The sequence below is a fragment of the Ailuropoda melanoleuca genome, chromosome 4 (genome assembly GCF_002007445.2).
Source record: "Ailuropoda melanoleuca isolate Jingjing chromosome 4, ASM200744v2, whole genome shotgun sequence".
Taxonomy (NCBI): domain Eukaryota; kingdom Metazoa; phylum Chordata; class Mammalia; order Carnivora; family Ursidae; genus Ailuropoda; species Ailuropoda melanoleuca.
The window spans coordinates 87073924-87088700 of record NC_048221.1 but is presented as its reverse complement, the minus strand read 5'-3'; the positions used below and the strand labels follow the sequence as shown (position 1 = coordinate 87088700).

General features: G+C 35.8%; 1 protein-coding gene across 1 annotated transcript in view; it reads left to right on the top strand.

Annotated features, from left to right (window-relative positions):
• WDPCP (WD repeat containing planar cell polarity effector) overlaps positions 1 to 14777 on the top strand; it is a 353246-nt gene that overhangs the window by 89733 nt on the left and 248736 nt on the right. The window contains exon 3 of the mRNA XM_034657274.1: positions 11513 to 11597. Within this exon, the coding sequence (XP_034513165.1) occupies positions 11513 to 11597 (85 nt within the window). The remainder of the gene's footprint in view (positions 1 to 11512; positions 11598 to 14777) is intronic.

The window sequence follows — 14777 nt, the reverse complement described above, 5'->3', positions numbered from 1 at the left end:
TTGCCTTTACCATATAATTGCTTAGTTATATGTTATTTGTTAAATCTAAAATTTCATAGTTAAAGTATCACCTTTTAGCATTTATTGAATACTTGCAGTGGGTGCTTATTAGGAAATAAATATGTCCTGAAATATTTATACTTAACATTTAGGTTGAAAGCATTTCTAGACTTCTGAACTGTTCAAATCTTTATGTAGCATGAAATAACATGTATGATATAATCTAGAAAAGATCTAGATACATTAAAAATAATAATTTAGTAATAATATTCAAAGGTAAATGTCACTAAGGGAGCTAGAACATTTGTGTGATAACTGCTGTTTGAAAAAATTAAAGGATGAAATTTTCAGTATTATAGGCAATTACTTATGTAATACCAACTAATGCTCAGCGCTTTTCATCTTCAAAGCATTATACAGCATTAATTAATCCTAACACCATTGTTATAAATGTAGGTCAATATCATTATCCCTATTTTTGTAAGTGGGGAAATTGAGGCAGAGAGATTAAATGGTTTGGGGTAAGTTTGTCATAGCTAGATTAAAATTGAGGCAGTTTTGGCTCACAGCCCAGCATTCAGAGCAGTAGAACCACACCTTCTTTAGAAAACTTAATGTGTGTGTCCTTGATAAAACATTACTTCTCATTAAATTATATTGAGGTCATCTCTACATTGAAACTCAGAAACAAGTTTGATCATCACCATATAACCATTAAAAAAAAAACACATAGGCTGGTTTTTCTTCCCTGGTTTTCTTGACACTGTGTTGTCTTTTTTTTTTTTTTTTTTNTTGCACTATAGTGTCTTAATCTCTTTTTCATTGTTTTCCTATTGGTGAATTACCAAAATCTCTATCCTTGACTTTATTTTTCTTTTGGAATCTTATTCAGTCGTTTTTAACTTTCTATTCAGAAAATCCCAAAATAGTTTTTGTACAGTCTAGGCCCCTTTTCTGTATTTCTAGCTACCAGCTAGTCATTTCTACCCGTATCTACTTTTATACCTTAAATTCCCACCGTGTCAAAAATTCGGCTAACCTTCATTGGCAAAACTTGCTCCTGTTTTCTATATATGTTTTATTCCAACTCCTGTTCTTGAAACTAGAATAAACCAGATGGGAACAGTTCTGTGTAAGGGGTTCTTGTGAAGTGGGTGTGGCTAAGAAAGATGATAGTTGTGAGCCCTTCCCCATAGTGAAGAAGCTGAATCACAGTCTAAGGAAGAGGAAGAGCCAGAGTCACAAACTGCTGGGCGAGGAGAAAGTAAAAGAGGAACCCGAGGAACCAGGTCAGTGGCTGGGAGGATTGAGGTGTGTGGATTCAGTAGTTAAGGCAGTCGCTAGCAGAATATACTGGTACCCTTTTACCTGGCACATGTGATAGAGACATGCCTGCTCAGTTGAGCCATGTTCAAGGCAAGGGTCACTATCCGAGCAGTAACCAGATCCCCATTCCTTGGTGGTTACTACAGATTCTTCCTTCTTTGTCACTTCTGCAATTCATTAGTCCCCATATGCTGTTGATTCTTTCTTTAATATGACCTGAATCTGAGCTTTTTTTATGTACATACCAATTGCTACCCTCCCATTTCAAGTTCTTGTTACTGAATATTAGTGTTACCTGTTACTGTGTTACTTTTCGAATAGGTCACTTGTATCCTATTCCTCCATTCCTCCAGTATTCCCACCTACCAGTTAATCTTCCAACACTTCTGATCTGTTGATTACTTTCTCTAAAATCCCTTACCAGATCAGAAACTTGACATTCTTCCTCATTAGCTATCTAGCAGATGTGAAGTCCTGAGGGCTGAGTGTGGCCTTCAGACTTCCTTAGTGTGGCCCTGATTTCTCTCTTCTATTTGTGCACCTAACCAATTGCTTATTATTTCTCAAATAAGCCTTGCAACTTATGCTTTTGTATATTATCCCTCATTTTTATTTCTCACCCTCTCTCAAAATCTAATAATCTTCAAATGCCCTTCTACTTTATAGGGACATTAATTATCAAACTAGAGCATCTACTGAACACCCCTGGCCCTTTGTTGCTAAAGTAGCACTTGCCTCTGGACTCTGAAAAACAAACTGAGGGCTTTGGAGGGGAGGGGGTGGGGGAATGGAATAGGCTGGTGATGGGTAGTAAGGAGGGCACGTATTGCATGGTGCGCTGGGTGTTATGCGCAACTAATGAATCATCGAACTTTACATCAAAAACCAGGGATGTACTGTATGGTGACTAACATAATATAATAAAAAAATATTAAAAAAAAATAAAGTAGCACTTGTGACAAACCTCATATTGTTTTTGTGGTTATTTCATCTGTTACACTGGATTATAGCTGTTTGTAAATCTCCGTATCTAGGACTCACAGTAAAATGTCATACACCTAATGTGCTCAAGATATTGGTACTATTTAATTAATATAATTTAATTGATAATTAATGTGATTAATACCAGAATCTCTGAGGTACTAATGACCTGGTGTTTCTAACACTGTAGTCCTTTTTTGCTGTGGGTTCAATCCAAGCTTGAGGTCTTTTATTTTGTGACTGCTCTGTCCTTTTACACAAATTTTATCTTTGCTTAATTGTTTGGTTTAGTGTTGATTATTTCAAAATATTTTTTAAAATCTTAATTTCTGATAGTGTGACATTGATTATGTTCATGCATATGCTTGACAGGTATTAATATAATTCTGTGTTGATGGCATTGACAAGAGATTATGGGGGAATACATTGTATTTTATGTAGTTTGAAAATTACCTGTTGATGACTAAAACACCTAATACAATTAATCCAGTGGTTTATCTTAAATTTATGCTATTTAGTTGTCTTTATTTTCTTACATTTTTTTTTAAAGATTTTTTTATTTATTTATGCGACAGAGACAGAGATAGAGACAGCCAGCGAGAGAGGGAACACAAGCAGGGGGAGTGGGAGAGGAAGAAGCAGGCTCATAGCAGAGGAGCCTGATATGGGGCTCCATCCCACAACGCCAGGATCACGCCCTGAGCCGAAGGCAGACGCTTAACCGCTGTGCCACCCAGGCGCCCCTATTTTCGTACATTTTGAATTAGTGAACAGATATTCCTCAGAAAGTCTGTTGGTAATAAGTATCAAGTGTATATTCTAAGTTTATGCCCAAGGAGGATTCCCTGAGGCTCTCCGAGGTATTGTGCTGATACACATTTATTTTAAATGTCTTGTTGGCACCCGATGATCATTTATCTTTGTTAAACCATAGCAGTGTCTTCTATTTGTTAATTCTTTCCTTTCCCATCATATTTTACACTAGGGTTTTTATTTGCCGTCAAGATTCCTAGCCAAAGAAGTCAAAACAGCTGACTTAAGAAAGCACGGAAAAGGGGCACCTGGGTGGCTTGGGTCATGATCTTCAGGTCCTGAGATCAAGCCCCATGTTGGGCTCCCAGTTCAGTGGGGAGTCTGCTTCTCTCTCTCCCCTCTGCCTCTCCCCCATTTGTGCTCGCTCTCTCTGTCTCTCTCAAATGAATAAATAAAATCTTAAAAAAAAAAAAAGAAAGCATGGAAGACAAGTATTTTGCAGTTTTATTTAGTGGCAAGAAATCTGTACCTCTAAAACATAGTTTTTATTTTTCAAAAGAAAATTATCAAAAGCAAAATAGGTTATAGCATCTTAGCACAACTGTTTTTATTTTGCATGTTACTTTCTTAAAATTTAGTCTATATGGTAACAATTATTCTTAAGGCAAGTAAATATTAATTTTTTATAATGTAACCTGTTTTGGGGGGGCGGCTTTCAACTTTTAAAAAATGTAAGTAAAAAGAAGGCCCTCAAGGATCCTTTCATCTCTGTCCTCAAAATTTGGGATATCGTAGATTCTGTCCCCGACAGGAGAACAATCATCCAGATTTAGGTCAAGATTAATTGAAATCATGCTTCTTATTCTCTCATGGAGACTGGAGGTTTAGATTCAGAATGGCCTTCTGAGACATTTGGGGCTGTCACCAACTACCTTACAAAATTAAACAAAATTGTAAAAGTTTAAGAGTTGTTTTAAAGTAAAAAATATGGGCATTTTGTTGTTGTTTAGGTTTTTCCTTCTGTTGTTCATTTGGATAATTCTTTCCTATATTTTCTATTCATTCATTCATTCTTTCATATTTCCCCTTAAATGGCTACTTTGGTTCTAGTTCTAAATTATGCATTGGGTTTTATTCCCAGAGAAATGCACAAGGGCACTAAGTAGGGGCAGCATTTCTCAGCTAACTTTTTTAGACACTCTCTATTTCTCTACCTTTTTAATCCCTGCTCACACCCTGATCCCACAATGCAGAATCCAGCATTCTTCTGAAATTCTTTTCTTCCCTCCTTCAAAACAACTATTTATGCACTAATATAATATTTGAATAATACAAGCTCAGTCTTGACTACTTCCTCCAGGCAGATTTTTCAAACAAGGAAATAACCAGCATTCTTTTTAACTGGTGGCATTCTTGACTAAGATGCAAGATTTAAAGGTCTGCATCTTTAAAAAAAAATATATCTGCACTGTGTAAAGATGGCAAAATATCTTGAGGACTAAAAAGGATATTGGTTTGGTCTCCTCTCACCATGCCCATCTAGTTATTATTATAGATTTTTATAAAGTTGTTTTATTTGCTCTATTAATTCTCTCTAGTTTTATATGCAGATATTTAAAGTTCAGGGGAAAAGAAAAACGAATAACCCACATTTGACTATCTTTGGCCCGCCTGCTATAGCGCGACTCCAGCAAAACCTCCTCCTGAATTGTATGTATTCTGGGGAGTCTGCAGGAGTTGTCACATGTGCTCATAAACAAGTACAGTCATTTACTAATGGACATTGGTTATTTTCTTCTAACTTGCCTCACCTATTACTTGCTAGGCTTGCTCCGTCAACTGATTATTGCTGATATTTCTTCAGGTTTTATGGATTACTCCTTGGCCACCATGTCTACTTTTGCTGAGTGCGGATCCATTTTGTCTGAATACCACCACTCTTGCTGAGTATGTTAATCCAAAGGGCTGCCAGTCCTGCTTACTTTCTGCTGGGTATCATCCCTTACAGCCATTTCAATACCCTTATACCAAATGTTCCCTATGGAGGCCACAAAGAGGTCCTTTATAAAGCAAAATGTCTCTCTCCCCCTTTTGTCCTGTATTTTTTTTTATTAAAGATTTTATTTATTTATTTGATAGAGAGCAAGAGAGCACAAGCCAGGGGGAGGGGCAGAGGGAGAGGAAGAAGTAGGCTTCCTGCTCAGGGAGCCAGCGCAATGCAGGGCTCCATCCCAGGACCCTGGGATCGTGACCTGAGCTGAAGGCAGATGCTTAACTGACTGAGCCATCCAGGTGCCCCTGCCTGTATTTTTTAGTGGGAAACTGAAGCAGTATTGTTTGTATATCAGAGCATTTTGAGAAATAGGGCATTTTTCTCAGTCTTCGCACCCCATTGAGACTAGACAGGCACCCTTGGTGCTAAGCTGGAAGACAAGTCCAGATCATAGACTCAAGCCTGTACTATTCTCAGGATTTCTCTGGATGTCTAAACACAAAGGGTCATGGCCTTTGCACTTGACGTTTGAAACTCTCCATGGACCTCATTTGACTTGTTCTCCCCCAAACTCTGTAATTTCTGAGTACTTTAGGACTTCTAACTTAGTAAAAATATGGGCAGTGGATCTATTGGCTTTCAGGTTAAAAGCATTCCTTCTTCTTAGAAATAGCCAATGTGGGGATGCCTAGGCGGCTCAGTAGGTTAAGTATCTGCTTTCGGCTCTGGCGGTGATTCCAGAGCCCTGGGATCGAGTCCTACTTCGGGCTCCTTCTCCCTTTGCCAGTTCCCCTGCTTGTGCTCTCTCCCTGTCTCTCTCTCTCTCTGACAAGTAAATAAATAAAATCTTAAAAAAAAAAAAAAAAGCCAATGTGGATTACAAGGAAAATTATTCTTTACTCTCCATTTCTGTTATCAGGGGAAAGTTGACAAATTCTTTATTATTGAATTAAATGGAAGAAGAGAGTTTCAAGTGCAGTCTGCTTTTGATATGTAAGTAAAGGTATGGCCCTTTTGGCTTTAGCTATAAAATTTTTTCATATTTAATTTGCATAATAGAACTTTTTTTTTCTTTAGCTACCAACAGCTAAACTTCAGCCTTGTCTTTGCCTCCATTGTCATAAATTCTAATTATTGGTGTCTGAGTGAACACTAAATTGAAGAATGTGAGTTTTTATTTTCTAGTGTAGTCTAAAAGTTGTGACTTCTGTTGCTTAATATCAGAGGAAATATAGTCCTGTTTCATCACATCGTCTGTTCCCAGTGAAATATTAATCCATTTGCATGCCCTAATTCAAATACTTTCTCTTACGTAAAAACTCCTCCACAAGTAGATGTTTTTCCCTCATGAAACCCCTATTGTACTTTGTACTTACTCTTTTATTCATTTCACCTTGTGAAATCACTATCCAAGGTGAGTGAGTGTATGTAATACACTTCTTGTGTTTTTTCCATGTAAGTTTGCATAATGCTAGACATACTTGAGTAATACCAGTAGCAGCAACAACAATGTTAACAATAAATTAATTGAATAAAAGTGCCCTCAAAATAGTCCTGAGGTAGGTACTTTATTATACCCATTTTATATCTGGGGGAACTTAGAGAAATTATGTCAGTTGTCCAGGTTGGCTAGCAAACTGAGAAGTTAGAATAAGAAACCAGGCAGTTAGAGTCTAGAATCTATACATGAAGCTTACTAAGTGCAAATAAATATTTTTTTAATTTATTAAGCGTTTCTTTAAACAAACATTCCAGGCCTCACCCATCCAAATGAGAAGGGTGCATTTTATATATTCTAATACAGTAAGTATTTTGGTTTTAAAAAAGTATTACCCTTTTTTCCACCGGAAGTTTTTCCCTGCTTTATCAAAGATTAGTTGCCCAAAGAGCCGAGGGTTCATTTCTGGGTTCTCTATTCTGTTCCATTGGTCGATGTGTCTGTTTTTGTGCCAGTACCATGCTGTCTTTGTGATCACAGCTTTGTAGTACAGCTCGAAATCCGGCATTGTGATGCCCCCAGCTTTGTTTTTCCTTTTCAACAGTTCCTTGGAGATTCGGGGCCTTTTCTGGTTCCATACAAATTTAAGGACTATTTGTTCCAGTTCTTTGAAAAATGTCCTCGGTATTTTGATCGGGATAGCATTGAAAGTGTAGATTGCTCTGGGTAGTATGGACATTTTAACTATGTTAATTCTTCCAATCCATGAGCATGGAATATTTTTCCATCTTTTTATGTCTTCCTCAATATCTTTCAAAAGTGATCTATAGTTTCTAGGATATAGGTCCTTTACGTCTCTGGTTAAGTTAATTCCAAGGTAACGCATGGTTTTTGGTGTTATTGTAAATGGGATGGATTCCCTAATTTCTCTTTCTTCAGTCTCGTTATTCGTGTATAGAAATGCAACTGATTTCTGGGCATTGATTTTGTATCCTGCCACCTTACTGAATTGTTCTATAACTTCTAATAGTTTGGGAGTGGATTCCTTTGGGTTTTCCATATAGAGTATCATGTCATCTGCAAAGAGAGACAGTTTGACTTCTTCTTTGCCGATTTGGATACCTTTGATCCCTTTTTGTCTTCTGATTGCTGTTGCAAGGACTTCTAGTACTATGTTGAATAATAGTGGCGAGAGTGGGCATCCTTGTCGTGTTCCTGATCTTAAGGGAAAGGCTTCCAGCTTTTCCCCATTGAGAATAATGCTTGCAGTAGGCTTTTCATAGATGGCTTTTATGAGATTGAGAAATGTACCCTCTATTCCTACACTCTGAAGGGTTTTAATCAGGAAAGGATGCTGTATTTTGTCAAATGCTTTTTCTGCATCAATTGAGAGGATCATATGGTTCTTGAGTCTTTTCTTGTTGATATGATGTATCACATTGATTGATTTGCGAGTGTTGAACCATGCTTGCATCCCAGGTATGAATCCCACTTGGTCATGATGGATAATCCTTTTAATGTACTGTTGGATTCTATTAGCAAGGATCTTGTTGAGGATTTTGGCATCCATATTCATTAGAGAAATCGGTCTGTAATTCTCCTTTTTGAGGGGGTCTTTGCCTGGTTTGGGGATCAAGGTAATATTAGCCTCATAGAATGAGTTTGGTAGCTTTCCTTCTGTTTCTATTTTTTGAAATAGCTTTAGGAGAATAGGTATTATTTCTTCTTTGAATGTTTGGTAGAATTCCCCAGGAAAACCGTCTGGGCCTGGAGTTTTATTATTTGGAAGGTTGTTTATCACTGACTCAATTTCTTCATAGTTAATTGGCCTATTTAAGAAATCTATTTCTTCCTGTTTCAGTCTTGGTAGTTTATAGGTTTCCAGGAAGGCCTCCATCTCTTCCAGATTGTTTAGTTTTTTGGCATATAGCTGTTGATAAAAGTTTCTAATAATCCTTGCAATTTCAATGGTGCTGGTCGTGACCTCTCCCTTTTCAGTCATAATTTTAATAATCTCAGTCCTTTCTCTTTGTTTTTGGACAAGTTTTGCCAGTGGTCTATCAATTTTATGGATTCTCTCAAAGAACCAGCTTCTAGTCCTGTTGATCTGCTCTACTGTGGTTCTGGTCTCTAATTCATTGATTTCTGCTCTAATCTTGGTCAACTCCTTCCTTGTCAGTGGGTTAGGCCTGTCCCTCTGTTGCTGTTCCAGTTTCTTGAGGTGAGAATATAGAAACTGCATTTTAGATTTTTCTATTCTTTTGAGTGAGGCTTGGATGGCTATGTATTTCCCCCTTAGGACTGCCTTTGCAGTATCCCATAGGTTTTGGACCGTTGTGTATTCATTCTCGTTGGTCTCCATAAATTGTTTAATTTGTTTTTTGATTTCCTGGTTTATCGAGTCATTCTTGAGCAGGATGGTTCTTAGCCTCCAAGTGTTTGAGTTTCTTCCAGGTTTTTCCTTGTGGTTGAGTTCCAATTTCAGAGCGTTGTGGTCTGAGAATATGCAGGGGATAATTTCAATCTTTTGGTATTGGCTGAGACCTGTTTTGTGTCCCAGAGCATGATCTATTCTTGAGAATGTTCCATGGGCATTTGAATAGAATGAGTATTCTTTGGTTCTGGGGTGTAGTGTTCTATATATATCTATGAGGTCCAACTCGTCGAGTATGGCATTCAAAGCCTTTGATTCTTTGCTTAGTTTTTGCCAGGGTGTTCTGTCTATTTCTGATAGTGGGGTGTTGAGGTCCCCTACTATTACTGTGTTCTTATCTATATGTCTCTTTATTTTGGTTAAGAGTTGGCTTGTGTATCTTGCTGCTCCCCTGTTGGGGGCATATATATTAATAATTGTCATATCCACTTGTTGAATACTTCCTTTAAGAATAANAGATACAAAAAAAAATAAATAAAAAAGTATAACCCTAAAGTAATAACCCGGAAGTAAGCCTCATAAAACTAACTCAAAAGCAATTCCAAAGAATATGGCTTTGGAAATATTTTGAGTGATAGTAGCATCACTAGAGTCACTCCCAAGGAGACAACTCTGAGATAATGCCCAATTGAATTGAAAAACTTGTAATTAGCTTAATATCACTTTTTCTCTACTGCCTGCTGATAAGAAACTTCATCCTCTTTCATAGTAATGAGGTGTACTAGCTCTTCTGCCCCATGTCTGTATACAGTGGCAACCAGCTTCTGGTGACAGCAGGGTAGATCTGGAGATTGACGGGTCCTTTGTTTTCTCTAACTTTTTAAGGCCCTTTAGTTCAAGGAAGAGAGTGCACTCAGATCAATCCAAATATCTCTATTATTTTTATAGCCTGTTTCCTTTTTACCCTTTTCAGCTTCATTTTTCTATCACTTTCTACCATGCATTTTAATCTACGGCCATGCCTGGGATATGCCATCCTTTTACTCACACTACTACTTGTTCTCCCTCTCACACCTCTAGTTAGCCCGAAACTAAGAGAGTTCTCTGGTTTCAAGCACAGATTCTGGAGCCAGTCTGGTTATATTCAAAGCCTGCCTCAATTACCTGCTGGCTGTGTGGCTTCTCAGTGCCTCAGTTTCCTCATTATAGGAGTAATGATGATACTACTTCAAAGGGTAGCTCTGAGGATTAAATGAGTTAATACGTGTAAAATATTTAGAACAGTGATTGTAATGAGGTCAGTACTTAGCAAGTATAGCCCATTGCCTGTTATCACATCAACGTTTTCTTTACCGTCATTTAACTGTGAACTCTTATGCTTTCTTTGAGGTCCTGCTAATATTTCACATCTTCTCTATTGCTTTCTCAGAGCCCCACTGTTCCAGGCAGGCTTGGCCCTTCTTTCATGCTGTCACATTGTTCACTCCGCCATTTCACTATTGGCACACTGAACATGCATCTGTTTCTTGATTATTGTAAATACATTGACATCAAATGTAAAGGTGAAGGAAAGACGAAGGAGGTTTGTACTATGTCTAAAATTATTTTGGGTTATCACCCATCTGAACAGTATGGGAAATATTTTTAGTCACTCCTAATGTTAAAGAAGCTGGGGGCTTTTTCCTCTGTCTAAAGATGTCATAAAATATTTTTCAAGCCTTCTTTGTTAGTCAGAAGTTTATTGGAAAGAGCAATTCTTTTATGACCTCTATAAAGAAGGTATCAATAGTTTACATATTTCTAATATATAGTGAACTATTCGGATAGTATAGTACTATATATATTTCTAAGCAAACATTTGGAAGTTATATAAATGTCTTTCAAATATTTGTAAAATGTTGACATTTTTTTCTGATTCATATTGGCCTTTCTCCAATTAGTCCAAACTAATGACATATTACTTCATGAGAAAGTATCAGTAATATCCATCACTAGCCCCTGATATTAAAACTGGGAGGAAATATTCGATGCACTGTTTTTTATCTTTTTTCTTTTTTAAGGTATTTAGAGTAGAATATCTGGATCTATCATGACATGTAGATTAGCAAACTAATCTGAATGCTGATGTGGTTTTACACAGTTTACCTTTAAGTAGATGTTTCTTATAATAGTAGCTATATACCATTTACCTTGCAAATTACATTTTAATTAGCTTGTTTGTATGTGGGAGATCATAGGTATTTGCTATGTATATTAAAAATATACCACAAAATGTGTTTAATGTAATAATTACCTAACAGATGTTTCCTTTTCTTAAAATGTTTTAAAAATGCTTTAATACTAAATAATTCTAAATATACTCAGAGCCATAAAAATCAACAAGTTACTGAAAATTCAAATACATATATTCTTACCACATTTCTCAGTGAGATGGCATACTACATTAAGGAAGAGTGTATTTTTCTTTTTCTAGAATTTATTTCTGGATGGTTAACCAAGGATATGTTAAAATACGTTTATTCTAGTGGACCTCATATCTCAAATATGAGTAGTGTCAAATGATTCTGGTATATTTCTAAGCGATCTTGATTTTATTGACAATAGAAGATAATTAATTGGCATCTCTTTTTAACTATTTTTTAAACAGGACAGAGATTTCTTCTGCCATCAGATGTCTTTCTGCTTGACTGAACTGCACCTGTGGTCTTTGAAGAATACCTTACACATTGGGGGTAAATGAGCTCTGGGTTAATATTTTTCAAATATAAGTTATAACATTGTAAGTAAGTACTAGCAAAAGTTAGAGCCTGGATTCTCTGGCTAGAGTTGCATTATTTTCTTATACTTAATGAAAAATTGGCTAATGAAAAATAATTCTTTTTAGTTATTTTGAATAAGTTATTTTTTCAGCTTGAGTTAGACTTTCTATTGTGAAATTAATTTTATTGGCCTAATATTTGTTTCCTTGTAGGGTACATACATGTTCAATTTTTTCCTGGGATTGTTCATAAGGACTGATTTATATTCATAAATGTTTGCAGGCTGGTAAAGGTATTTCTGTTTGATATTAAGATAATATTTGGTAATGGTATTTCTGTTTGATATTAAGATAATTCAAACATACAGCTAAGATGTACAATTATCTTCATGTTCTTTCATTTCACATTTTTGGAGATAGGAGTAATGTAAGTATGTTCTAATGATGCTTATTAGTATTATAGCATAAAGTATGTATTGTTAGGAAATAATCTTTAAAAAAAGTCTTCTCCTTTTTGATTATTCAAAACAACTCTAGTATTTAGGAGGAGAGATTTATTTATATGCCTTTAGCATCATTACTAAGAAAAGTGTTTGCCTTGCAAATGTAATTATGATTTCACTAAGTTTACTTTGCTTAAATGTACTAAGGATAGAATAAGGTAGATTTAACACACATTTGCTTCCTCCCCAAATTCTTCTAAAATGAGAATAAATGAATTAAAATAAAGAAGGCATAAACCCACAAGGACTAAGGGAATAGGAGAGGAGACAGTTGCAATTGGGCAATTTATGGAAGATGGAAGGGATGGAGGAATTAGCAAAGCTTAAAAATTGAATATCAAATGTCTACAGAAGAGAATTCCAAAGACAAAAATTGTAGAAAGATACAGAAATTTGAGAAGCCAGATACTGCAGAAGGACGGGAATTCAGCATGAGCGTGACATCAAAGGGACTTGAAAGTTTGCTTAAGAAGTAGTGAGACACCGCTCGTACATGTGGAAGTATTTAATTAGAGAGGCTCTAGACTTGGAGACATCATCTCCAGGAAAAGAAGACAGGGGAAAGGTGCTGAAGTGAAAACAGTGATGAAGTGAAAACCTACATACTAATGGGTGAAGTCCTCTTAATCTCATTTGATTCTGAAATGTGTCGCAGCCAGTTGTATACTTTACAAGAAAAAAGGAGCTTGAGGGCCTGGAGCAGCTGCATGACCCCAGAGAAAAGACCTATTGACATTGATTTTTGAGGGGGTCCTCCAGTGAAACACCCTGGTACCTGGCTGATCAGTGAAGCAAACCCTATTCATGTACACAGAGCTTCTCATCAGCTTTCTAGTGCCTCATTTTAAAATATGAAGAGCAAGAAACAAAATACAGAAGTTTCAGAAAACACTGGAAAGTTATTCTGACCTCTTGGAAATTAAAAATAGAAAAAAAAATTTTAAACTCAGAAGAGCAAAAAAAAAAAAATCCTCTATTTAAGAAGAGAGAAAAAACACACACAGGAAGAAATTCAGCTTATTTCACTGCTAGTGAAAGTATAAATTGGTCCAACCACTTTAGGAAACAATTTGGCATTATCTAGTATAGTTGAAGCTGTATGTCACCTATTGACCAGAATTCCATTCCTAGGTATGTACCCTAGCAAAAGCCCTGACACTTGTGCACCAGGAGACATGTACCAAAATATTCATAATAGTACTGTTTATGATGTAGGAGACTAGAAACAGCCCAGCAGGAGAATGGATAAATACGTTTATGCAACAGAGAAAGTGAATGCATTTCAGCTGTATGCAACAGCATCAATGAATGTCAAGAATATAATGTTGGGCAAAAAAAAATAAAGTAAGTTGCAGAAGAGTACAAACAGTATCATTGCATTTAGAAGAAGTTCAAAATCAAGATGCAAAATTAAGTAATGTATTGTTTCTGGAGAAACAATATACCAAATATATACGGTAATACTATAAATAAACTCAGGAGGATATAAACAGAAAATTTTAGTATAGCTCTGAGAAGAGAGGGTGTATAATAGAAGTAGGAAGGAATACACTGGAGGCTTGAAAGGTAATGTTCTTTTTTTTAGATTCCCTGTTTTTTTATGTTATTAATCTTCCATATTTTTGTATTTTATTTTTTAACATTACACATCATCATTTGTATTCATCCAATAATTAAAATAATTTTAAAACAGAAATGTTACAAAAATATTTTTAGTATAAGACTTTTACTTAGTAAAAAAATATACATATAGAAAAAAACTAAGGAGAGACAACAAAATATTATTAGGAGCTTTCTCTGAAGAATGGAAATATGGGACATTTAACTTTTTTGCTTGTTTTATTTTCTAAATTTTATACAATAATATATAATTTTTATAATCAAGAAAATGTAATTATGTTGAAATATAAATATAGAAAAAATGAAATGAATGCTGTGACAAAAGATAAGATTATTAAATAGGAGAGAGAAGAATGCAGAGTCTCAACATTAGGAATTCTACACTTAATTATTATTCTGGGAAAAGCAGCAAAGAGGAAGTGATGAAATTATCAAAGAAATATTACTAGAAGTTTTCCTAGTACTAAGAAAATGAGTTTATAGGTTGAAAAGGCCTGTAAGTACTGAACACAATGAATGGAAAAAGACATATATGAAGTCACATCAGTGTGGAATTTCAGAACACTGAGCATAAAGAAAAAATCCAGAGACCTTAGAGCAAAAAAGGGACAAATGGATCACATACAAAGGGTTGGAACTCAGATTGCCCTTGGCCTTTTTAACACCAATAGTGAAAGCTATGAGGCAATGGAATGATGTCTTCAAAATTCAGAGAGAAGTTATTTCCAACTTAGTATTCTTTTCCCAGCCAGTCAGTCAGTTGTGAGAAGACATTTTCAGCTATGTAAATACTCACTAAATTTACCTTCCTTTTCTCATTAAAGAACATTTGTGTCTTGCCAAACAAGGGAATTAAACCAAGACAGAAGAAGACATACCTGTCTAGTCAGGAAAATAGACGGTGTCTATGCATCAGACCTAGAAGTTAGGCAGTCCAGAATGGTACAGGATCACGAGGCTCTAGGGGAGATGTTGTCAATGAAAAAATTATACTGATTCATTGATATGTCAAATAATAAAGATTAATTAGT